Source organism: Lepus europaeus, chromosome 6, assembly GCF_033115175.1.
Source record: "Lepus europaeus isolate LE1 chromosome 6, mLepTim1.pri, whole genome shotgun sequence".
Lineage (NCBI taxonomy): Eukaryota > Metazoa > Chordata > Mammalia > Lagomorpha > Leporidae > Lepus > Lepus europaeus.
The window spans coordinates 105786532-105810895 of NC_084832.1; the positions used below are offsets into that span (position 1 = coordinate 105786532).

The window sequence follows — 24364 nt, forward strand, 5'->3', positions numbered from 1 at the left end:
TGTTGAAGTCTGGCTTGCAGCAAATATTGGTTGAGTGAATGAAGACTGACTGAATGAATGACTATAAAGCATACCTTGAATGGAACTAGGTGGTCAGGATGTAGCAGAGAACCACAGCAGTAGAATTGCTTGGGTGTAGCAGACTTGCATCTAAGCTACTACTACTGCTCACTGCTGTTGTCTCCTTGGATAAGTCACTTTGCCTCTCTGGGCTAAGTTTCTTTTCCAGCAAAGCAATCTTTGTGGCTAAGACTGAGTGCTCACTCCGTGTACTGGTGTTGGCTCTATACATGGATATGTATTGATTCTAATAGCTCTATGACGTAGGTTCCTACTCTCTCATTTTATGCAGGAGGAAATGGGTACGGAGAGGTTAAGGGATTGGCATAAGGCCACACAGCCAAGAAGTGGAAAGCCGGGCTTGAACTCAGGCATGGGGCCCCTCCCCTGCCTGGGCTGTGGGATTAAGTGACTTCGAAGGCCCCTCCCAGCACCAGTATTGAGTGCCAGAGAAGTGGTGCAAAGAGGCAGGGATGATGATTACTCTACTGGCCGAGTTCAACAAAGTCAATTGTGGAACAAGGTCCAGGTAATTATGGAGCTCCCAGAGCAAAGTTCTTAACTAGAGGACTTCCTCCTGGAGTGTGGACAGTCGATCGGGCCCTTGCAGAGCATAATTAAAGAGCAGGCATTGTCTGCCCTGCCATCAGTGCCCCATGCCTCAGAGGTGGGGCTACCAGGGCTCTTGGTGGGCCCCCTTTTGCTTCCAGGGCCTCACTAGGCTGCCACCCACAGGGCAGCACCCAAGGGTCAGGAGGGCCTCAATAAGAGATAAATCTGATGATTCCTGACCATGAGCAGCCACTGATGCATTTGACGGAGGAGGAAGAATGGGAATCCAGGCTGATGATTAGCTAAGGCTGCAATTAGCAGGGGGCTGTCCTTGCCACCCTCCTCATCCCCAGCTGAGACCTGTGTTTGGCCTCATGTCCATGGTAACCAAGTCTCCTTTCTGGGTAGGAGGAATGGGCTTCAATAAACAGAGCTATTTGTGTGACTCCTATTACTCATTTGAAGCAATGTCACTCCTTTTTCCACTGTGGTCTGAGTCTCTGAGTCAGAGAGAGCCTACAACAGGGTTCTCTGAATTGATGGCTCACTCCCAGCCACTCTTGACTGACTGCCAACTTAGCAGGGCGTAGCTTACCAACAAATCTTTTTTTTTTTTTTAAAGCCAGACTGATTCATAGAAACTCCTTTAAAACACCAGTGAGAAGAAGCCGCCCAGCACACACCCCAGCTCACCAGCCGAGGAAACTTATAACCTCGGGACGCAGGGCCCTCCCCTCACTGCAGTCACATACCTCCGGTAGAGCGGACCAAGCAGCTAGCAGCTCCTGCCACTCCGGGCACCTCTGTCGCTGGGACCCTCAAGGTAGGACAACTCCTAACGCTGGGGCCAAACTCCTTTTTCTGACCTTGACTTTTGCTTTTTTCTCCTTTGCTGTTTTTCTACAGTTCTCTAAGAATCAAATCCTTGCAACTTGCAGCTAAACGTGGAGACTGAGATCACTTTTCCATAAAGTTGAGAAAAGTGGATGTTGAGGGGGCACCGGGGGGTGGGTCATCACCAGACCCCAGCTGTAACATGTGATGCCATAATTAGATTCTTGCTCTCAATGTGTAGACAGAGCAGGGACATTGGATATTCTTTATGGAGAAACTGCTGTGTACCTCGGAAGTGACAGTGAACTTGCCACATGCTGTGTCCGACGCCTCCGTTCAGATTCAGATTGCTTCGGGACTTGAATTGTTTGCTTATTGGTTTGTTGTCCTGTGGGTGGTTGTTTTTGGATGCCAGTGGGCACATACCTGGCTTACAGTTTGCTGTTGCTGTTGCTTTTACTACCCTTTCACTTGCCCATTCACTTCTGTGTCAATGGAAGTATTTGTTTCTCCCTTGCGGGCTGGGAAGAGGGGATTGGGTTGTTTAAAGAAAACCGTTAGAGAAAGAGAGGCAAATGGTATTTCACATAAAACATGGGAGGGGCTCAGGAGACTGATGTGGATTCCAGGCGCCTTCTCTTCTGGGCAGATGTGGAGGCTGGGGCGGGGGCGGGGGGGGGGCGCAGGAGGGCAGCTGGATCTGGAGCAGAGGATGGGGCACGGGGCCTCTGTCTGTTCCTGTAAGAAATTATTGAATGGCTCTCTGCTTTCACCCCAGAGACAGCCGCGTTTCAGTGCTGAGCGCAAAGAGGGCCGATCAGAAAAGATACAAGAATTTTTTAAAAGTGCTCGTGCAATTTTTCTGCGTGGAAGGCAGTGGCAGCTTGGGAGCTGCATCTATCTTTTCACTCTCCAAACACAGTTGTGCAAACGCCGACACGCACGCTGATCACAGAGGGAATCTGGAGACGCGAGGGGTGCCTTTTCTTGTTGCTTTTGTTGTTTTTAGGCTAGCATTTTGGTTGAGTGTCTGCAGAGGTGTGGCCCATTTCAACATAGATACCGGTGTTGTTTTCTTTTCTTTTTCTTTTTTTCTTCCCCCTCATCAACAAGACGAGCAGCATGGCAGGACTCAGCTTGTCTGATGAAGCGAGGCATTTCCCTCAGAAATGCAGGACGTTGGGAGGAGAAGTTTCAAATGTAATCAGCCAGTGTGTCGAGCAGGCAGAATGCCTGTAAAACTGCCCCGGAGGAATGGTTACGTAGGAGCAAGGATGATTATCCAGATCCAGGGAACTCCTACGTTAGCTTTAAATGTTTACAATTTCCAGATCCCATGGATGTGAGCTAGGGAAACCATGATTCAATTGATAGTGATGGTATCTTATGAAGAGAATACAAATCTTACTTTGGTTCTGCGCAGGTTAAAACTAACAAGCGATGCCTAACCCCTGCACTTCTTGGGGTGTAAACCATTGTGACTTCAATCCTTTGTGGTGTCTCGCCTGATACTGCACCTTTACACAGGAGAAGAGGCGCTGCGTGCTCTTCCCTGGAGTTTTGAGGTGCGATTTACAAACTGCTCTTCTGGTTCCTACTTTCGGCTCTTCCTTCCAAAAGCAGTGGGCAAGTCCCGTCCTTGCGGGAGTTTCGCTGGCTTTCAGCCGCTAGTCTTTGACAACACTGAAATGTCAGGGTTATTTTTTTCCACCCTCAGAGGCAGATCAGATTCCACCCAGAATCTGAAGAATGGGGTGGGGGCGGAATGCTGTCCGCAACTGCAGGACCTCCGCGCTGCTGCCCTGGCCGGAGGGGCCCCAAGCTTTCTCATTGTATGGGGGCGCTAAACTGCCCTGGGACTTGGCACGAGGCCACGAAGGACCAACCCAGACCGGATCACATCCTGAGAACCAGCCGGGAAGCTATCTGAGGAGAGGGCAGGCCAAGCCCTCTGCAGAGCACTTCCTGGGCCCTTGTCGGCCTTACCCGCGGGGGCCACATCAGGCCCGTCCGGCTCCAAGCCTTGTGACTGGGTCTCGTGGGGACCACCCTGTTGGCTTGGCACGGATGGCCCTGGGGATTTCAGGTTGTGCCGGGCCACGGGGAGTGCTGCAGAGACGGTGCGGGTGGACACTCAGGAAGGTGCTTGGCCGCAGCCCCGGCAGAGCCTAGAGTGGGCAAAAACCACAGGAGAGGGCGCCAGTCCCGTCTACCCTTCATCTCGTTCACAGAACTCCAAACTCGGGAGTGATCTTGAGGGATGGATTCACCCCTGCTCCTACAATAGGCAGAAGTCTAATTTTTACCCCATATCAGATGGTTGGAAACGTCTAGCTCCTTACAATTTTCAGAAGGAAAAGGGCAGTGCCTTGGAGGCCTCCCCATGCTCATCCCCCTTTGCTGGACAGCTCTAAGCACCGGAGTTCCTTAAACTGAGTGAAAATCACGTTCCTAGGACTTCCTGGTCTGGAGGCCCGAAGTGACCCAGCAAGTGTCTATTCTGGTTTTGTTGTTGCTCCACCCCATGCTCCGTATCCTGTAAACATCTAATCCTTATTTAATATTTAACAAACTCAGTGGATCTTTATTGCATTGTTTTGTCTTATTCTTGGCCTAAGGATCAGAAAGAACACTTCTGGAAGCTTTGAAATGCTGCGTGTCGTCAACCATGCCCCCGTGGTTTGATTCCGAGGAACACGTGAATCCAGTTCCTCCTTTAACTTGCCACGGGCACACCCACAGCTGCCTCATGTAAAAGCTGTGACTGGGTGCACACCAATTGTGTCCTCGCCCGTGGGAGCTGACCCCAGTGGTCTCCAAGTCTGCCTGTGGCCCTGAAATTCCAAGATCCCACCTTCCTATTTGGAGAACCCCATTGGGCTCATGCCAACTCCTACTTGATCCATAGCAATTGGCAGAAAAGTGAAATGAGGCTACATGTTGCATCCACATGGGCATCTCACAGAGGATGCCCGGCTGGTAGGCAGCTTGTGGGGCCAGGCAGCTTCCTCTGCTCCATCCACATAGAGATCCCTTAGGCATGGCATTCACACGACTCGTCTTTAGATAGAGTGGGCACTCGCCTGGCACCTGGGGTAAAAGGAAGAGGCCTGACTAATCGAACACAGAGAGCACCAGCCCAGACAAGGAGGGGCAGGCCTGCACTCTTAGCACAGTGACAGCAACGAGGAATGCACGGGGAATGAAATCAGGCTCAGGGAGACACCGAGCTGGTCCTGGAAAAAACCGCTCCTGGAGCGTGAGGGCGTGGCTGTCGGATGTGAATGGGAGCCTGTGAGGGACAGGTCAGATCCTAGGAGGGAAGGGAAGGTGTGAGGAGGACAGAGGAAAGGCTGGAGGCAGAGTGAGGGGGACACTGTGTTTGGGGAGGAGGCAAGGAGACAACCACACACCTAAGGACAGAGGGGAGGTGTTTCCGTTGCTAACTCTTTCCCTTGCTACTGGAGGACCTCCCATCCTCACGGTTTCAGAACAACCTTCGCTGGAGATTGCTTGTGCCCCAGGAAGGATCTTGTGTTGCTCAGGCCACATGGGCTATTTTCAGCGTTTCCACTCAATGTTCGTGCTGACAGGGCAGTGGCCTCCCCCGGTGACTCTCTGACTTCCGAAGGTCAGAGCCGTGCTGAGAGCAGAAGGGGCCCTCATCTGCAGCCCTCTGGTTTCCAGTCATCAAAGGCCCCTCCCATGGGGATGGCGGGGTGGCAGGAGAAGAGGAATTGGAAACACCGAGTTTGGGGCGAGCCTGGGCGTTCCTCCTGGTGTCAGGCCCGTAGAGCAAGTTCTCTGTGCTTTGCTGGGGCGGGGCCCGGGACTGAATGTTGGGAGAGGAGTGACTGCAGGGCGGTCCTCCTTGGGGACAGGACAGGAGTTAGCAATGGCCTTTGAAAAACCTTGGCTTTCACAGTTGGCACTCTTTTGAGGGGCTTCATTCTCTTACTACCCCCGAGAAAGTGGGAGCGGTGGAGGGGAGAATAGTTCTGGTGGAAATTCTGGAAGTTTTGCCAAACCCTAGGACAAAAAGGAGAGACACAAATCATGAGAGTGGAGGAGCCCCAGCTGGGAAGATGGGTGGCAGTGGCTTTGGTTCTGACTGTGTTTCACCTCCAGAGACCCGTCTCGGTCAAGGGGTTGGGCTGAATGACCTCAATGCCTTCGAACCTGAAACAGACAATCTTCCTAAAGCCCAGAGCCGAAGTCTGCAGCCCACCCAGGGCACTTGGGGCGCCTCCCAGCCATCCAGGGGCTCAGCTTTGCCGCTGAAGCCTGTTGCCGCCATCTACTGTCGGGCCCGCCCAAGCGCCTCCGGGTCCGGGGCCACACCTTGAGTTTCTTCCCAAGCCCTGGTTATATGATCTTGGCAACCTCTCCCTGGAAGGCATTCTGGCTGCCAGAATGCTCCTCCTTTGTCAGCAGCCGGAGGTAACTAAGCTTCCGTCCTCACCCAGGGGACGCACACGGGCCCGATGGCTGGAGCAGCTGCAGTGTATGGGCGTGGGCTGGGCTCGGCCCTCTGTAGCTGTGGCCCCGATCCACCCCCTCCCCTGGACACTAGGGAGGACTTGAGGAAATGACAGAGGGGGCCGCTTTCCGTGTGAGTGTTTGCAAAAACAATATTCCTGCTAAGTGTTTGCCGTCAGCATGATTGTGGGAGCTCAGATTTGGCTAGAGCAGCTTAAAACCCATTTCACCAGCCCAGGCCTCTCATTTTACACAGAGCACAATAGTCCTGGCCCTGTGTCAGGCACGGTCCTTCACTCCTCAGAACCTGCTAAGGCCGACAGGTCAGTTAGCAAGTGCTGGAGTCAAGATTTGAACCCAGGACCTGTGCCCTTCATCGTTTGGTCTCGTGGTGCCTCCGACTAGAGTGGTTAAGTGAGTTTTCCAAAGTCAGCAGTTAGAGGCAGAATTCTTATGAGACTCTTGTTCTTCCTCCCTCTCTTCCTTCCTCCCTCTCCAGCCCCACCCCTAGCTCCTCATCCCTAACCCTGTGAGAGTTCAGCCCCAGAAAAATGCTTCTATGTCTGCAGTACCCCATGCCCCTGACTCATGAGAGTTCCCAGCTATGGGGGTGGGAGGGATGTGGCCCCCTTTCCCCTAGGACCACCCATGGTAAGCATAGTCATCAGCCTGGAGTGTGAAGATCTGTGTTGCATGACTGTGAATATTCCTCCAGGTCATGGAAGCTGTGACATGACATGCCACCCTGTGACATGCATGCCACCGAGTGAGGGGCCCCCAGCAGCCCTTTCCTCCCACGCCAAACGTGAGGTATCCTCAGGCAGGAGGAAATGGGCCTTCAGGATCCTTTTCGTCCCGTGTTTCCCACGGGGAAATTAATGCGCTCCTCCCACCCCCCCGCATAAAATCAGCACTGAGCATGGAAAAGCACACTTGACATCAAACAGCAGCAACGGAGGCCGGGGAAGCTCGTCCGAGGTCCCCTCCCCTCCGCCTTTTCCTCCTCCAGGCGCATCCTCCGTGGCACTCCCACAAGGGAGTGTTTCCTTTCTTTGCTCTTTGTGTTCTGTGTTATCCCTGTTGCCAACCCAAATGATCCTCCATGGGAAACAAACACAGAAAACCAACCAACGGAAGCACACAGCGATCCCATGTGGGGGACTGCAAGGCTTCCACGCCACCCTGCAGGGTCCCCAGGAAGAGGCAACGTGGAGTTTCGGGGGTCACCCCTGGTGCAAAGACAGGGACTGACTCACGGAGGTCACATGACCCGGAGCGGCGCCTTTCGTCTCTTCTCCTGCCCGGGAGGAAGCCTCGAGTCTTTGATCAGATGGTGTGAGAAAGCTTTTTTCAAAGTCTGCAGCTGTCCAGAGACAGGGGAGACCGTCCCTGTTGGAAAATCAGCAGCCCATGAAAAGACAGGGGCGTGGCTAGCAGAAGAGCAATCTCAGGGCTGTGTTATGATTTGATTGAGGTTGGGGGTCGAAGATGAGGGCCTCTGATGAATTCCCTGGGCCAGGAAGTTTTGTTCAACAGCAACTTTTCTAGAAAAAGAGGAGCCGTGAGTCTGGTTGGGAGCCTCGTGGGCAGAGCCCAGGTGGAGAGTGGCCATGACCAGAGTGGCAGCTGCACTGTCTGGAGGACTCCCCTGGCTGAGGGTCAGGATAGGCAGTGAGCACCCGCAATTGGAGGTGTTTACACACAGCTCCATGGTGTAGGCTTCTAGTTCATGAGTTCCATGCATCGGGGAGGAACTTCAAAGTGCCTCTTCAGTCCAGATGTTTTCTGGTTCACAGAGGTAGTTAGGTTAACTTTGCAGACAAGTTAGTGGTGTGTAGACATCTAAGATCTTTTTGTTGTATTCACATGTTTCCTCTTGGAAAAGGGGCAGCACATGCATGTATATGTCCTTGTGTATTCAAACATCTAGGGTATTCAGGAAATAGCTTTATGTTTATATAGATATTTACATGGAATCATGTAGCATAAAGTTTGCATACTCAGTACTCAACACATACTCATACCCAATATATAGTGGTAGTAGTGCATTAAATAACTTTTAAAAATAATATAGGAGTAAAAAATTAGGAAACTTTTTTACCTTTTGATTCTGTTTATGAAAACTTTAGTCACTTGACATTGATTTTTTTTTTCCATACAGAAGAAAATATTGCCTTCTTTCATTGATTTGTTCATTGAACATTTGGTGTCTATGTTAGACAAGCTCTTGAACCATTATGTGCTGCCTCCCATTAGCAGGAATTTAGATTGGAAGTGGAGGCAGGACTCAATCCCAGGCCATGCCCCACTAGGGGGTGCTCAACTCACTGTACCACAATGTCTGCCCCCACCACTGTTTTAATAAAGGACCATGTGAAAGCAAGAGCTTAATAGGGAAAAAGGTGACTACTTAAGACACTTAGAGAAGACAGGATTTGAACTTGCCTGCAAAGAACTTATTAGGTCATAGTGAAGAAAGGGCTTTCATTTTCGGAAATCAAATTCTTTGCATTCCAGGACCCAGTGTGAGGCGTTTGGAGTCTGTTTTTCTGGTTTGTATTGATGGTGACAGGGACCATTGGGAGGCTTTGAACAGAGGAGTGACTTGGCCAGGTAGCTCAGGTGTGGTAGAGGGGGTAGATTGGTAGGGGAGCAGGTGAGTGAGAAGCTGGTACTCGGGGCCAGGCTGGGACCTGAGCTGGACAGTTGCCATCAGAGTGGAAAGTGAGGAATGGATGCAAGAGAAATGAGGGAGGTAGAATTTGTGACCTGATTGTGGGACATGAGACAGGAAAACTGGGATGACAGGAAAGGAGACAGGAGAATTGGGCAGCTGGCCACTGTTGCTCTTTTCTCCCTGGAGAAGCCTGGGCTGTCTCAAGCTTCCTGGGAACTGAGGAACCTGGCTGTAGCAAGCCATCTGGAGTCATCTGTGTGCTTCTCAGAGAACCCTCCACCTTGCCTTCCCTCTGGGAGGATCTCATCCCCTCTCAACTGAATCAGGGAACGCTGAGCTCCAGGGGACTCCCCCACTGTTCCTAGGATTCCCAGCTCCTGGTTTACTGAGCTACCAGGCTCTCGCTAATTCTTCAGTGACTCAAGCCCTGGGATTCCCACCACTTCCTTTGCTGGAAGTGGGTTTTTCTAGGGTGTTGCTCCCAGCGATGGTGTCTGAGACCACCTTATGGACCATTCTCCAGACAAGCCCTGTGGGGATGCAGTAAATGCTCAGACTCCATGGGGAAAGATGTCACTAGGTCCCTGGCCTGGCAATCAGGGAGCCAATGCTTGCAAATCTGAACGTGCCCGCTGCTCCTTCACAGTCAGTCATGCTCAATATCTCTATGGAATCAGTCCCCACCAGAAACAGAAAGGCACCGAACAGCACCCTCCTTACTTCCTCTCTGCTCTGAGCACCCTAACCCAGGGTGGGTGCAAGCAGGAGGCAGGAAACCAATGAAGATTGAAGAGCATGGCGACAACTAGAGAAGATGGTTAGCTCTCACCATGTTTTCCTCCCCGACACTGGTCAGTCATTTATAGCTATAATTACCAGTATTTGCAATCCTCAGGGTCATTTCCACCGGACTGCAATGAAATTTCTGTGAGTAAGATTGCGAGAGGTGGTAAGGCTCTCATTAGAGACAGGAGCATAAAGAAACCATGGCTGTTCCATGGCCCAGGCAATGTGGGGAGAAAAGGAGAAACGTGGTCAGAAACAAAAGATGGCACGCGTGGGAAGGGAACTGGCAGGCTGCCCATTAGGGCAGAAGAAAGAACAGAAAAGGGATAACAGAGGTCTGGGTGTGGCTCTGAGTCTCTAATCCCCATTTCTCCTAACAACCACCCCTCCCTGGAGTTAATGTTCATGCCTCAGTTTCCCAGCCAATCCCTGACCACTCCTGTGTCAACAAGCTTGGCTGGGACAGTGTGGCCAAAGGGGTCCTGCCCTGTAAGAACACCAACAATTCCCTAGCTCTGAGGACCTAGACCTGGGCGTCAGAGCTCTACAGCTAATGCCGTTGTTATAGGAATTCCAAACAAGCAACGACTTGCTATGGGGCTCCCCAGTGCACCAGGTGCTCTGCACAAACAAGTGTTGCACCTGGGGGGTTCAGAATTGCAGTGCTGTCATTCGCTGCCTCCTGGTTTGAGCTGCCCAGTTAGGATCGAGGGTGTGATTTCCATCGCGGAGTACCACCTATACCATTTTAGAGACGTATGAGGGAGGTGTCTGTTATGACTTTAGTGAAATAAATATACCAATATATAGAGCGGCCAATACTTCAGTGACAGAATGTTTAAGAAGGGTCTTTTCTCAGTGCCTTTGAATGAGACACAGCGGCAGGGAATGAAGCTGTCTGTAAGCCACACTGCCAAGGATGGGTAGGTGGAGTGCTAAGAGCATGAAATCTGTTATCTACCCCCATTCCACTCTGCTCTTTGATAGATTCCCACACACACATCCTCTGGGTACCAGGGGTCTCTCACATGGAGATGGGGTGCCTAGGAATGATCCAGCACACAAGCTTCAGAAGTCAGCTCATTCCCTCTCCAAATGTGTTGGTTGAGGGCCATGGAAAATCATGGAAGCCCCTCTAAGCTAACGACGGATGATGCTGATAATACCCGACAAATTTGGGGCAGTGGAAAGACGAAGGCACACGTATTATGTAATAGCTCCAGCTAAACAACTTCTACTCCTGGCTGCAGCCAGAAGTGGAGAGAATTGGGTGTTTTGTACAATAAGAACATTTGTTAATCCAAGACATTTTGCTGCTTTTCATGGTAGAAAGACACAGTACAATCACAGAATTCTTAAGATCAAAGAGTTGCTTCTTTGCTTGATTTCTCCACCCACTCCTCCAGCCTGCAATGGGTGGGGAATAATGACCAGGTGAGGCTTGGTTTAGATCAGCAGTGAGATCCAGGGGCCAGGCACTCCCATGCCCCAGGGGGTTTCCAATGGAGGGGCCCAGGTGGAGGTGTGGTGGGAGGGGTCCTCCAGGTGGAGACTGTGAGCAGGGGTGAAAGGTAGTCAGGCCGCACTGGAGAGGTTTTCAGAGCAGCCCAAGGAGACAGAAAAAGCTGCTGAATTCCCAACAGCCCGCTGGGGAGGGAACTCAGTGTTTCCTGCTACTCACGTAAGCGGTCTCCCTTGGTGTGCTATATTCTGTTCCTGGTTTCTCAACAACTTCCTACCATTAGGAGGAAAAGGTTTGTAAATGAGAAGCAAAGGGGACAAGAAAGTCCCTAGAAGTGCCCAAGGAGGATTCCCCCCAAGTACTGGTTCTGTAATACTGTTCCCTGTGGGCAGGCTCTTTCTTTCCCCAGGAGGTGCACGAAGCGGGGATGGAACGAAGTGAAGGTCTGGGGTCTCAGGAGGATGGGCTGGGAGGAGTGCATTTCTCCTGGTCGTTCTCTAGTCATTTCTCCACTCAAGGGAGAAGGATTAGACAGAATGACAATTCCGAAGAGGACCAAAGTGATGTTATGCGCACTGCCTTGTGAGCCAGACAGCAGGTGTTTTTGCTTTGTGCTTCACTCAGGGAAGTGTGGTGATTGGGTGGGAACAGCTACCTGGATTTGTGGATGAAAAATATTAATAATAATTTTGACCAGAGCAGACCCATTATTAGTACCTGCCATGTGCCAGATACTGAGCTAGGTGTTCTCCATATGTGATCTAATTCAACGCTTGCACTTCCCCTACACTTGGCATTGCAACCTCCAATTTATAGAGGAAACAGAGACGAGGTCAAATAATATGATTACAACTCAGCCTGGGTCTGGTCCATAGACCTCTTCTCACTTTTGTCAAACTCAAGCAAAGAATGGTGGAGGTGTGCTGGCACCTGAGAGAAGCAAAAATGAATTTGAACGTGTGGGGAAGTTATTAATAGCAGGCATGAAAGCTCCAAACTCTTCCCCCAAGGCAATAGGATAAACTTCATAATTTTTGTCATTCATGGTTACACTGCACACATGGCTTAAAAACAGCCTGGGTTGGAGGAATGTGCCCAGATAGGGAAGGGCTTGTGGGAGAGGGTCATGGTAGATGGTGGAAGCCACTGTCTGCCTCTCATCTCTTGCTGTAAGAGCAAGGCATGCTGGTGTATGTTAAATCATTCTAGATTTTGAGTGCCTGGTGGGGAAAGCAAGAGGAGATAAAAGGCACCTGAAGTGTTGGAACGATGGTATCAGTGCTCTCTAATAATACCCGGTGTGGCATGAAAGCGGCTCAACTGCACTCAAAGCATCAATTAAATTAGGTGGTGTGAGAGAGAGGAGGGGGCCAATGGCAGACTGATTCCTGCTGCCTCCTCCCCACAGGGGTGAGGTCATTCACACATCCACCTGCCTGGGGTATGAGTAACTTCCAGCTCTGTCATTTTGATGTCCCTTTCAGCTGCCCTGCATCGTAACTGTCTTGGCTATGACCAAGCGCTCCTTCTGTAGCCCACATAAATCCAAAGAGCCTCCCCCACGTGCATCCTTCACCTTTCCTTTGTTTTCTGCATTTCACGATGGGAGGGTTCCCAAACTCTGCTAAGGTGATGGAGAAAGCCTTTTGTTTACCCATGCACATTTTCAGTCTGTCCTAATTCTCAGTCTCCCAGCCACACTTCAGCCTCTGCCTGTCTTCTGTATCAGGTCCTGAAGGATTGGTTGTGCCAACATCTAGCACAAGCAGAAGGCACATTTGATGGGACCTCAAGCTGCACACTCCCAGAGATCCCAGAACTGTCACCGTGAGCTGTGGTGTACATGACCCTTGCCCCAGATGGAGAGCAGCTTCCCTACCCCATGGCACCCACAGCCAAAGCCTGGGGTGCAATAATAGTAGTCTGCAATGTCCCATCAGTAGTGATCAGACCATTAAACTGTAATTAGGTTGTTATAATTATTGAATACCAAACAGCATTATAATAATAAAAGTTGTGCCTCACATTTTATATCACACCTGGGATCAAATTAGTAGCCTGTTCAGTGTATAGGCATTGAGTAATAACTGCTATTCTGCAAAGGCATTCATGGCTATTAAAATTGCTGGCTGAGCAGTTGGATGGAAGGAGCCTGGGCACTTCCCAAGTGGAAAATGGAAATTTCTCTGACACTGTTTCACAGAAACCTGGAAATTACAAAAACCTTAAAAAAAAAACCCAAAGCCCTGCTTTTAGACTCTGAAACACAAATAACACATCAATAATTGCCATAAAATATAATAGGCTGTATTAGACAAATAAATATGTAACCACCTGAGAAGAAACAGAATCGTAATTACATTGAGGTGTATGTAAATAGATGAATAGGCACGTAGGCTTACTGGGAATGAGGTGAACAAGGTGTTTTCCAGACTTAATGATGGCATTGTGATAGCTTTTCTTGTAACTGGTTCATTTTAGCCAGGAGCTCACACTCGGGGGAGAGCAGAATTGTCTTAGTGCACAGCAGTAACCATTTGTGTCCCTTTCTGTTTTCTTCGCAGGAACTTTCTCCACCCACAAGTTACCGAACCAGCCACGATGTTGGTGTTACTGGCTGCCATCTTTGTGATCCACATTGCCACCTGTGTGATGCTGTTTGTTTCCACCATAGCCAATGTGAGTCGGGTTCTTCTCCTCATTCATGCACTGAGAAATTAGCGACTCACTGAAGGAGCTACCAAAGATGTTTAAGCCGTAATCCTTGCCCTTTGTGAACTTCTAGCTTAGTTGTGGGAAAACATACACACATACACTCACACACTCGTACTTCCAGCAATGGAATAACGCAGAGATCGAGGCAAGTGCTCATGGGAGGGGTCACGCCAGGGGCCGTGGGTGTGTGGAGACTGCAGGGTACGGAACAGTAGACAGAGGGGGTCCCCTTAGGGAAGGCTGGGTGGAGGGAGAACAGAGGTGCATTCCAGCTAGGAGGGCAAGCAAAGGTGTACGTGTTGGAAGGACAAGCTCTATTCAGGGACAAGGGCACCCATGAGGCTGGGGCAGAAAGCCTGACAGATGGGAGTGAAGGGGGAGAGGCTTTGATTGCCAGACCTATGAATTCAAGTTCTGAGCAGAGAGTAGAATGTGATGGGGGGATTTTGCCCACTGAACTCACTAACTCAAATGAAACAAAATATCCCATAGAAGTGGCCACAGGTGTTTCTGTCTGAACCTTGTGCTGTCCTGACCTCTAGTGGTGGTTTATAATGCTCAATTTGCTTTTCTTGCATATTTTCAAGACAGCACCTTGAGCTTAAAATACCAAGGCCCCCAATTACTATGCGGGCAAATGATGGTTCCTGATTCTGTTTAGGTCCCTGTTATGGTTAAAAGATATGTGGGTTTCAAGTTCAGAGAGAGGAGCTTAGCAAACACGGGCGGGTGTGATCATAACCAAGGCTAATCTAAGCATAGCTGTGATAAGATACAAACCATTCCCGTGGGGCCTCCTCTGGATTTTGTAATTCCACCATTCTGTTTGCCAAGCCTGTGTGTCTCTGGATAACAAGCCTGATAAACTTCTTCAAAGTCTGCTAGTGGATGCCAAAGCACCGCCCATCTGGGAATTATCAGCCCCTACTATAGGGCTTGGCGCAGGGCCGTGTGATGAGCGAGGAACGGGTAACTGCATGTCGCTGCCTCTGCGTTCTGTGTGTGCAAGCACGTGCATGCTGTAGACAGCACCGGAGGAGGAATTGCTTAGGCTGGGCAGGAAGAAATGCCAGCTCCATGGTGAGCCCCGGGGTAATACATCTTGGTCACTCTTCCACGTTCAGCTGCCACCATGGGAAAGCTCTTGCTACACTGTTTTATTCTGAAATTACTTTGCCTGCTGTGCCAGCCGAAGCCTGACCCTTCTGTTCCCAGGAAAGTAGCTTACTGACCGGACTCATTATTATTTTCCTGGTAGCCCTCATGGTTCTGTTGTTCCAGGTGGACATTTTTCCTTGACCTTTTTTTTTCTTTCTTGTTAGCCATGATCTTAAATGAAATAAGCTTGATAGGGTATACAAGGACTTTCAAAAAACTATGGAAAATGTGTATTATGAAAGCACTGTGCATGCATTTCAAAGCTTTTTTGTCCCCAAATACAAGTCTGTTTCAATTATACTTTCCATACATTTTTTGAAGCACCCTCATGTGAATTGTTCATCCTTAAAACCAATTTTCTCATGCAGAGTTTCTGTTTCTTGGAACCTTAGAATTTTAAACCACTATGGGTGAATTACTTCCTGGTGTGTGTGTGTGTGTGTGTGTGTGTGAGTGTTTAAGACATGAGGAAAGTAAAGCCCAAAGAAATTAGGGGATTTAATTTTTTTTTCTTATTCTCACATTCTCTTATCTCATGGGATCTCAGTTATTAAGACTTAGTAAACTCATTGGCTATTTTCTTTTTTCCTTTTATAACGCTGAGTCTGTTTTAAATCAATGCTTTGTTTCTTTCCAATTTTAGGTCTGGGTGGTTTCAGATACTATCAACGCATCTGTAGGTCTTTGGAGAAACTGTACCGGTGGGGACTGCGGTGGAGGCCTGTCATACGGCCATGAAGGTATATACAAAGACAGCAGTGCAAGGCGGACCTTGGTGTGGTCGGGGAAGCGCCTCCATTCTTGGATTTGTCTGATGCCCTTGCTCTCCTCCCCCTGTGTCTGTAGATGCCCTCAAGGCGGTGCAAGCATTTATGATCCTCTCCATCATCTTCTCCGTCATCTCCCTCATCATCTTCGTGTTCCAGCTCTTCACCATGGAGAAGGGAAATCGGTTCTTCCTGTCGGGGGCCACCATGCTGGTGTGCTGTGAGTATCTCAGGGAGGCAGCCTCCAGTTTGCAGAGCAGAGGCTGCTGAGTTCTTACCTTGGGAGCGCCTAGTGACAGGCGTGGATGAGCACATGGCTTAGGGATACTGCCTCGTGCAGTTCTCTCCTCTGATTGGTCTCTTGTGGAGACTCTTGGGTCGCTGCTTGGACGAAGAAGCCTCACCTGCTTCAGTGTTTAAAGCTAGTGCTCCTGTGCAGCTGCCAAGCGGCTGGGCCCATCCATAGCCGTTGTACATGTGAAGTTGAAGAAGGCAGGAAGGTGGGAGTCCTCTTGAAGACAGAAGCACAGCCACAATGCCCAGGACTATTTCACTTTGCATTCTCCTGCCATTCCCCGCCCTGTCCACCCAGTCTGGGGGAAGCCCATATTCTTCTGCACCCCTGAATAGCCTGCCTAGATATGCTGGGGTCCAGATAAGGAAGCGGGGTGTCAAACGTCATGTTTTGTGTTTTACATCACACCTGCAGCCACACAAACCGACTCAGATATGAGAGCTCTGCCACATCCAATCGGACCCCCAAGCTTGGTCCAGGGCAAAGCAACAGGATTCCTGTTTGGGATAATCAGTTTATTATCTCATTACCAGAGTAATGGGTTTTTTTTTTAACAATTATAAAAATATTTTCTTGACTTTGATGTTAAACCGGAATAAATTTAATGCAATTAAAACCCAATAACACGTTTCCCCCACCACTGCAGGGCTGTGCGTATTGATCGGAGCCTCCATCTACACTCACCGTTATGCCAATGGCGATAGCAACTCTTTTGAACGAAGTCACCATGGCTATTCCTTCATCCTGGCCTGGATCTGCTTCTGCTTCTCCTTCGTTGTTGGCGTTCTCTATCTGGTCCTGAGAAAGAAATAAGCCTGAACAAGTGTATGGGGACCTGGGGGGTGGGGAGGAGGAAGCAGTCGAATCGGGGAGGGAAGCAGAAGTTGTGCAGGAAAAACAAGAGTGGGGAGGGGGGCGGGGGAGGGGGAAGGAAGGGTGGGAGAGGCCCAAACCCAAACTATGGCTGGGGAGATTCTCTACTGTCAAGCCCCTGCCCTTGGGAGAGTGTTGTTGGCTAGTACATTGATGCAGGCCAGAGAGCCTCCCTCCGGCCACCAGACTCGGCCTCAGCAGTTCTTAGTTAACACATACCACCTGGGGCCCTATCATCTGCCACCCCTCTGGCTCCAGTTCCAACGGTGCACTGTGGGTCATGCGCTGAGGTCCTGCAGGCCTTCTGCACCAAGTTCAAATAGCGGTACAAGTTCTGGCAAGAGCAGATCTTGTCTTTGCGCTGAGTACATGAGGCTTGGATGTCATCCCACCCTTCCGATCCAAAGCAAAACATCACATTCCAGTCTGCAGTGATGGGAAGGCCAAAGGAGGCCTTTGGCCAGAGAGCCATTGTCTTTTTCTAGAACAGATATTTAGCTCTGTGGAAATCAGTGGCATTTGTGACAAAATGGGGGGGAAGAGAGGTGATTTATAAGGCCAAGTTGGTGAGTTAGCTAAACCAAGACAAAGAACTTCCCACCATGGAAGGCCTGGTGATGGTCAGAGCCCAGACCAGACCTCACACAGCTGTCCTTTGTGGACTTCTCTTGCCGTGAACTTTCCAAGGCCTCTTGCTTAAAGCCAAGGCAGCTCTTCTGGAGTTTCTTAAGCCACTAACAACCAATTCAGTGGTGAAGGCACCACACACACTATGGGACCAAAGGAAAGTCTTGCCACAGTGCTCTGTTAGGGTTATGTTTTTAGGATTCCCCTGAGTGCAGTCAATGTCTCTTGTAAGTTTATAATGGAAGAGAGGTGGACACAGCCCCTTGTAACATGATTCTATTACCCTTCCTCTAAATTATGAACTCCTGAGCTCATTTGATCTAATTATGCATATTGGGAATCAACTTCTAGGCTCAGTGGCAGCCCTCGCTTTGACACAGGCTAAAAGCGTTCACCTCTCAAACTCTTTCCCATCCTGTTTCACAGGTGAGACATTGCAATTCGGGAAGTTGATTAAAAACACACAGAAACCAAAACCAAACAACCGGTCCTTGGGTGAAAGGTGCTATATAATTGTGAAGTATTAATCATAGGCTATTTCAGTCATGATATGAACAGAGTGCCTGCCCCCAGGAAAATGAGAAAATCCCATGAGACAATTAAAAAATGCAGGTGATGGGCAGATATTTTCTTTTTCTTCTTAAGGCAAAAACTCTCGTGGTCCCTGTCAGATGGGCCCACAGGAACATTCTATATAGAAGTAGTATGTCATTCCTAGTTAGGCAGGCATTTTAAGTCATCTCAGATTCTACCTAAAGGGTCTTTTGAGGAAGACATTTCCTTTACCATCCCAAGAAGCAGATCTGCCGCAGGGAGAATCTGAGACATCTCTCTTACTTTCCTTCCTCTGGCTTCCTCCTTATATGCCTCTTATGTATCTTTCTCTTTTTGGGAAGTTGTTATACCATAGTTGCTGGTATTTATGTAAAGGGACTATTACTAAGTATATTTCTCTATGTTTATTCTGTTTATGGGAATGTCTAGGGAAGGTCACCAAACTACTTGGGCTGAGGTAGAGAGATTGGCCAGCAAAAACTGTGGAAGATGAACTTTATAATTATGATTTAATCATCACATGATTATAGAACCCTGTCTTATGTGCAGAAGCATATTTAGCTATCAGAAATATCCAAAAAGAGTTGCATTTTGTTAAAAAGTTGAACTATGACTGGAGTGAACCATATATTCCCATGTCTTTTACTGGTTTTTCTGTGACATTTATGTGTCATGTAATTGCATTACATTGGTGGGGTATTCTAGTACTGTATTTGGCTTCTTCATTAATAGATTATTTCTTATACTATAATTGTAAATATTTTGATACAAATGTTTATAACTCTAGGAATATAAAAATAGATTCTGATTCCCTTCATGGTGTGTGTGTGTGTGTTTTTTTTTTTTAGAAAAATGTGTAAAAATATGGATAATAGCAATATTTATCCCTCAATAAGTTTCTTTTCAGTTAGTTTGATTTGAACAACTTGACATTTATTTGAGACATTAAGCTACCATCTTAAGATACCTTAGGCATTTCTGCAATAACTGTTATTCAGTATTATTCAGTATAGTAATTACACAACTAAGACAAAAAAAGGAACTTTATAAGTTAATCCACTAGAGAGGTTTATGATCTTAAATCAGAATGTCATATGATATTAAGAAATGGGATACTTGTGAAGTTTCTTTGAGATAGCCAGTTCCTCTAATGTGTCTTCAAAACAGAGTGATTCACAAAGGTATGCATCACACACATTTGCAGGAGCCCATTCATTCATGAACCACGGCATCCCTGAGAGGGATCGATGAGTGAAGAAATGTTTGAGTGCTTTCTGTGGGCAATGACTGGCAGCAACAGTGGAAGAGCAGGCTAGAGACTGTGTATCTCAGGGTCAAGTCAACATGCTAAGAATGGATTCATTGTGAGTAGGCAATCTTCCAGTCCCCAGTGGCCTTGGATAAAATAGCTGCACAGAGTAATGGACCAAACAGGAAAATGAAACTTCAGCATATTTTAAATCAACGCATCAAATTGCATTGATTCTTGATGGTTCTAGGGGGCCTAAATAATGTCTTAAATTGCTTGTAGGATACTAACATGAGAATTCTACTTCCTTCTCTTTGCTCTCGTGGGGCACTTTGCCTCCTGTCATATATGCAGTCATGGATCAAACCTTCTGAGCATCCCACCATGCCTTTCCCAGGGAAGTGTTTAGTCAGGATCTCCAACAAAGTCCCAGTGCCAGCCATGGTGTATTCTCCTGCCAATATGTTAATGACCCCTCTCAAAGCCCTGGTGACTAGGACTGGTGTTATGTCCCCATCTGACATGCTGGCATCCCATATGAGTGCTAGTTCGTGTCCTACTGCTCCACTTCTGATGTAGCTCCCTGCTAGTGGCCTGAGAAAATCAGTGGAAGACGGCTTAGGTGCTTGGACCCCTGCACCCACGTGGGAGTTCTGGATAAAGCTCTGGGTTCCTGGCTTCAACTTGGCCTGGCCCTGGTAGTTGCGGCATTTGGGGAATGAGCAGTGGGCAGATCTCTCTCCCTCTCTCAGTCTGTCCCTTTCTCTCTGTAACTGCCTTTCAAATAAATAAATAAATTTTACAAAAAACAAACAAACAAAAAACCCTGGTGACTGAGGATGTATTAGTGTTCTCCAGAGAAATGGAGCCAATGGGATGTGTACATACTGAAAGAGATTTAATTAAGGAATTGGCTCATGTGATGATGGAGGTGGCATAGCCAGAATCTGCTGCTGGAGGGCTCGAAATTTTGGAGTAGAGTCAAGACAGGAGTGACTAATTCACAGTGTAGAAAACACAGCTCCCAGAGTACATGGCAGGTAGGGAAGGATGGATGCTGAGCGGGGAGCTTGAGGAAAGGAGGTTTTGAAGTCCCACCCGGCATTGTTGCTGTAAGGGAGATATGTGGATCCCATTTCCGGGCTGGGAAGGGGGTGGACATTAAGACATGCATGGTTATACTACTGGGTGCTGGGTGCTGTACCTTTATGCGAGTGGAATAGGAGATGAATCAGACGTGGTTCCTGTCTTCTTCTAGCTTAGTTTTGGGGGAGGTTCTGTAGGGGAATAAAGGACACGAGAGCACGCTGCCTTGGCATTGGGAGAGACAGAGTTTTAGGTCTTCAGCCCTTCCACATGACCCTATCCCACCCCATGAGCCATTAGCTGATGGCTCCTCCACATTCAGCCTCTCTTTGCCAACCTTTCCTTGGCCCAAATTCCACTCCTTTGTTCCAAGCCCTCATTGTCTTCCATCAACTGCAGGTAAGAAACATTCCAACAGTCTCTCTGCCTTCAAGCGCAGCCTCCCCAACTCATACTTTTAGGCTGATGTCAGGATGGACACTGGGGGATGCTTCTGTCGCTGTGCAGGCTGAGAGGGCCAGAAGGCTGGTGTGAGATGTCAATGTGTGTATCCTTAAGATGGGTTCATAGTCGGTCTTCTGGTGGATTGCTGCTCTATGAGAGCCCATGAAGTGAGCCCCAATTCAAAAGTGACTGTCCACATGTGGCAAATGAGGGACTTCACTGTACATCAAACAAAGGGGGAGAGGCAGGAGACATGAGAGGAAGAACATAATATTGAGCTCTTGCCATCTACGAATAAGTTGATTGCATAAGCTGGTTGCTTGGAACACAGGGCATGTCTGTCCACAGGGACAATTCAGACCTATTTTACTCATGGTATGTGTGAAAATGACTTTCGTGACCTAGCTTAGCAACTTAGTAGTAATGGGACTAATTTTCCACACACACACACACACACACACGAGTTCAAATTCTGGAACCTGGAGTTCTCTGTGGTCCCCTCAGGCCCTTCACAGGAAGAAGAGTGCAGGGGACTGAGGGTGGGGTGACTGTCAGTGTGGGTCCTGATTGGGAAGACCTGGCTGCTGTGGGGCAAGGCAATGGCTTTTCCCTGTCGTATTCATAATTTGCCACTGCATGTGGAAGAACGTGGTGTCCAGCATGACTCTGTGTGGCTGTGCCTGTCTAGAAACAGGATTTTGTAAACTGGGTGCTCTTAAACTGGGTTTTTCTCCTGAAATCTTGTGGTCCCAAATCAATCTTCATTCTCCCACTTGTATTAGCATACCAATGGCTTAACTTCAGTTTACCTAGGAGTCCCGAATGAGTCCTTAGTAATTTTCACACTTGGAGGAATTATGATTGAATTTTTAATTTGATCTTACAAAATGTGTATACAGAGCAAATATGTATTTATAATTTTTAAAGAAGAATCTAATTTAAAACTGTTTCCAGTGGGTACAGCTCTGTAGTAGTTCCCGAGGAACAAGGTGTTGTAAAAATCAAGTCTGAGAATTCTAGTACTGCGTTTGTGAGAGAAAATAATTACACTAATTGATCTGACATTTAGTCACCTTGTTTTTTTAAATAAAACATTAAAACTCTTCTGGCAGTAATATTTAAATTCAGATTTCTTTCCATAAGCCAAGGCACGACATTCACTCTAACACGGCATACTGGAACTGATTACTAATTTCCTCCCCAGAGTCATTAAAATTCTTTACTTCTCATTGTATTTAATAATTGTCAGAGCCCCTGGAAGGACAGATAAAAGATACACGCAGACAATTATTAATCGTTCAATTTAAGTTCCTTTCAGCCCCTCCCCCTGCCCTAGACCTTACTCTGTCCCCCGCTCCCCCATTCCCTAGAACTGCACTCCCTGATGCGGGATGAGGAGCAGTGCCTCTTCTCTCTGTGGCTAACACCTGCCACGCTATTTTTTTTAAAGGATTTATTTATTTATTTGAATGTCAGAGTTACACACAGAGAGAAGGAAAGGCAGAGAAAGAGAGAGAGGGAGAGGGGTCTTCCATCTGCTGTTTCACTCCCCAATTAGCCGCAATGGTCAGAGCTGCACTGATCCGAAGCCAGGAGCCAGGAGCCAGGAGCCAGGAGCTTCTTCTGGGTCTTCCCACGTGGGTGCAGGGGCCCAAGGACTTGGGCTATCTTCCACTGCTTTTCCAGGCCATAGCAGAGAGCTGGCTTGGAAGTGGAGCAGCCGGGTCTTGAACCAGCTCCCATATGGGATGCTGGCACTGCAGGTGGCAGCCTTACATGCTACGCCGCAGCGCTGGCTCCGACTGCTGCACCATTTTAAAAATTGCATGCTCTCTTAGCTCCTTGGGGATGCTCCACAGATATTCCCCTTCTTCCTGTATCTTTTATCCTGTAACTTCTCTCTTGCTTTACTGGAAATTTTCTTTTGTGGATAACACATGCTTATGTTGATCATATCTTTTGCAAAACAAAACAAAAAAAATCCAGAAAAAAACTAACTTTCCCCCACCCCATACTTTCCCTCTTGCCACCCGTTTGTAGGCAAATGTCCTGAATTTCTACCTCTACCATGTTCTATCCCACCATTTTGGGCCCACAGGAAGAACACAGTGTCCTCCACCCTGCATGTCCAAATGATTATGTATTAAGTTGATGAGCTGTTCAAAAATATGTATTCTGTGGTCTCATCTTGATAAAGATACCTAGGACAGGAGCCCTGACTATCTTGGCTCCTGCGGGATGAATGTTGCCTAGGCTAACACAGCACCTGCTGTGTTGTCCAGCAGAGCACTCTTCACAGACTGTTTTAATTCTGGCTTAAACTGAGCTTAGAGCATGAGCTCCCCAAAGCCAGAGAGCTCGGGTTTCACTCCCTTACCCTCAGCATTTAGCACAGGGCCTGGCATTTAGCAGACATTCAGTCCAACTGAGTGAGAAATCCTGGGGAAGGTGCTGGGGTGGAGTGTGATGTGTGGCAGAGCCGCTTTGCTGCGGTGTGTCTGGCGGGGTGGTGGGGGTGGGCGTGGGGGTTTACAGGTGGTTCCAATATTGATGAAGTATCCTTGATGCTGCGAGAGAGGGAGCCAAAGCTATCTCCGGTGAGAGACTCGGGCATAGACAGGTGGTTCTAATGTTGACGGAGTACCTTTGTTGCCGAGAGAGAGGGAGTGAGACACATCTCTAGGTGAGTGAAAATTTTTAAAGCTTTATTTTTGAAAAAGATTTATTGATTTATTTATTTGAAAGAGTTACAAAGAGAGAGAGGTAGAGATAGAGAGAGAGAGAAAGATCTTTCATCTGGTTGGTTCACTCCCCAAATGGCAGCAAAAGCCAGGCCAGGCTGGGCCGAAGCCAGAAACTTCTTCTGGGTCTTCTATGTGGGTGGCAGGAACCTAAGCACTTAGGCCACGTTCTTCTCCTTTCCTAGGCCTTTAGCAGGGAGCTGGATAGGGGGTGGAGCAGCCAGGACTCAAACCCGAGTATATATGGGACGCTGGTGTGGCAGGCAGCAGCTTAGTCGCTCTCCCACAATGCCAGCCCTGAGTGATTCTTAATAATGCTAGGGTTGTAAATTTGATGAGAATCCCCTCTGTGAAAACATACACATGCATCTTTTCTTTTCCCATAAAATTTAGGACATTGTAGAATTCTCCCGAAACTGTCCAAGGGTTTCCTAAGTAGTACGACGCTTAAAACTGGTTGAGGGCTGGCGCCGCGGCTCACTAGGCTAATCCTCTGCCTTGCGGCGCCGGCACACCTGGTTCTAGTCCCGGTCGGGGTGCCAGATTCTGTCCCGGTTGCCCCTCTTCCAGGCCAGCTCTCTGCTGTGGCCAGGGAGTGCAGTGGAGGATGGCCCAAGTGCTTGGGCCCTGCACCCCATGGGAGACCAGGAGAAGCACCTGGCTCCTGGCTTTGGATCAGCGCGGTGCGCCAGCCGCAGCGCGCCAGCCGTGGCGGCCATTGGAGGGTGAACCAACGGCAAAAGGAAGACCTTTCTCTCTGTCTCTCTCTCTCACTGTCCACCCTGCCTGTCAAAAAAAAAAAAAAAAAAAAAAAAAAAAAAAAAAAACTGGTTGAGAATGGCCCCTGCTTTAGAGAAATCTGCTCTGACCCTTACCCAGGTATGCCCCATGAACACAAGCATTTTAAGGTAAACTTGATGTATAAAATTTTGGAAGTTGTTAAAAAAAATGGCCAAGAAAAGTACAGAGGCAGCAAGGTCGGCTGGAGCCAGCGACCCATCTGG

General features: G+C 48.5%; 1 protein-coding gene across 1 annotated transcript; it reads left to right on the forward strand.

Annotated features, from left to right (window-relative positions):
* The first annotated feature begins 1275 nt into the window (after positions 1–1275).
* EMP1 (epithelial membrane protein 1) lies at positions 1276–16680 on the forward strand. Its single transcript, XM_062194856.1, has 5 exons — positions 1276–1435; positions 13415–13529; positions 15367–15463; positions 15570–15710; positions 16432–16680. The coding sequence occupies exons 2-5, from the start codon at positions 13452–13454 to the stop codon at positions 16596–16598; spliced, it is 483 nt and encodes a 160-aa protein (XP_062050840.1). The 5' UTR covers positions 1276–1435; positions 13415–13451; the 3' UTR covers positions 16599–16680.
* Positions 16681–24364: the final 7684 nt, after the last annotated feature.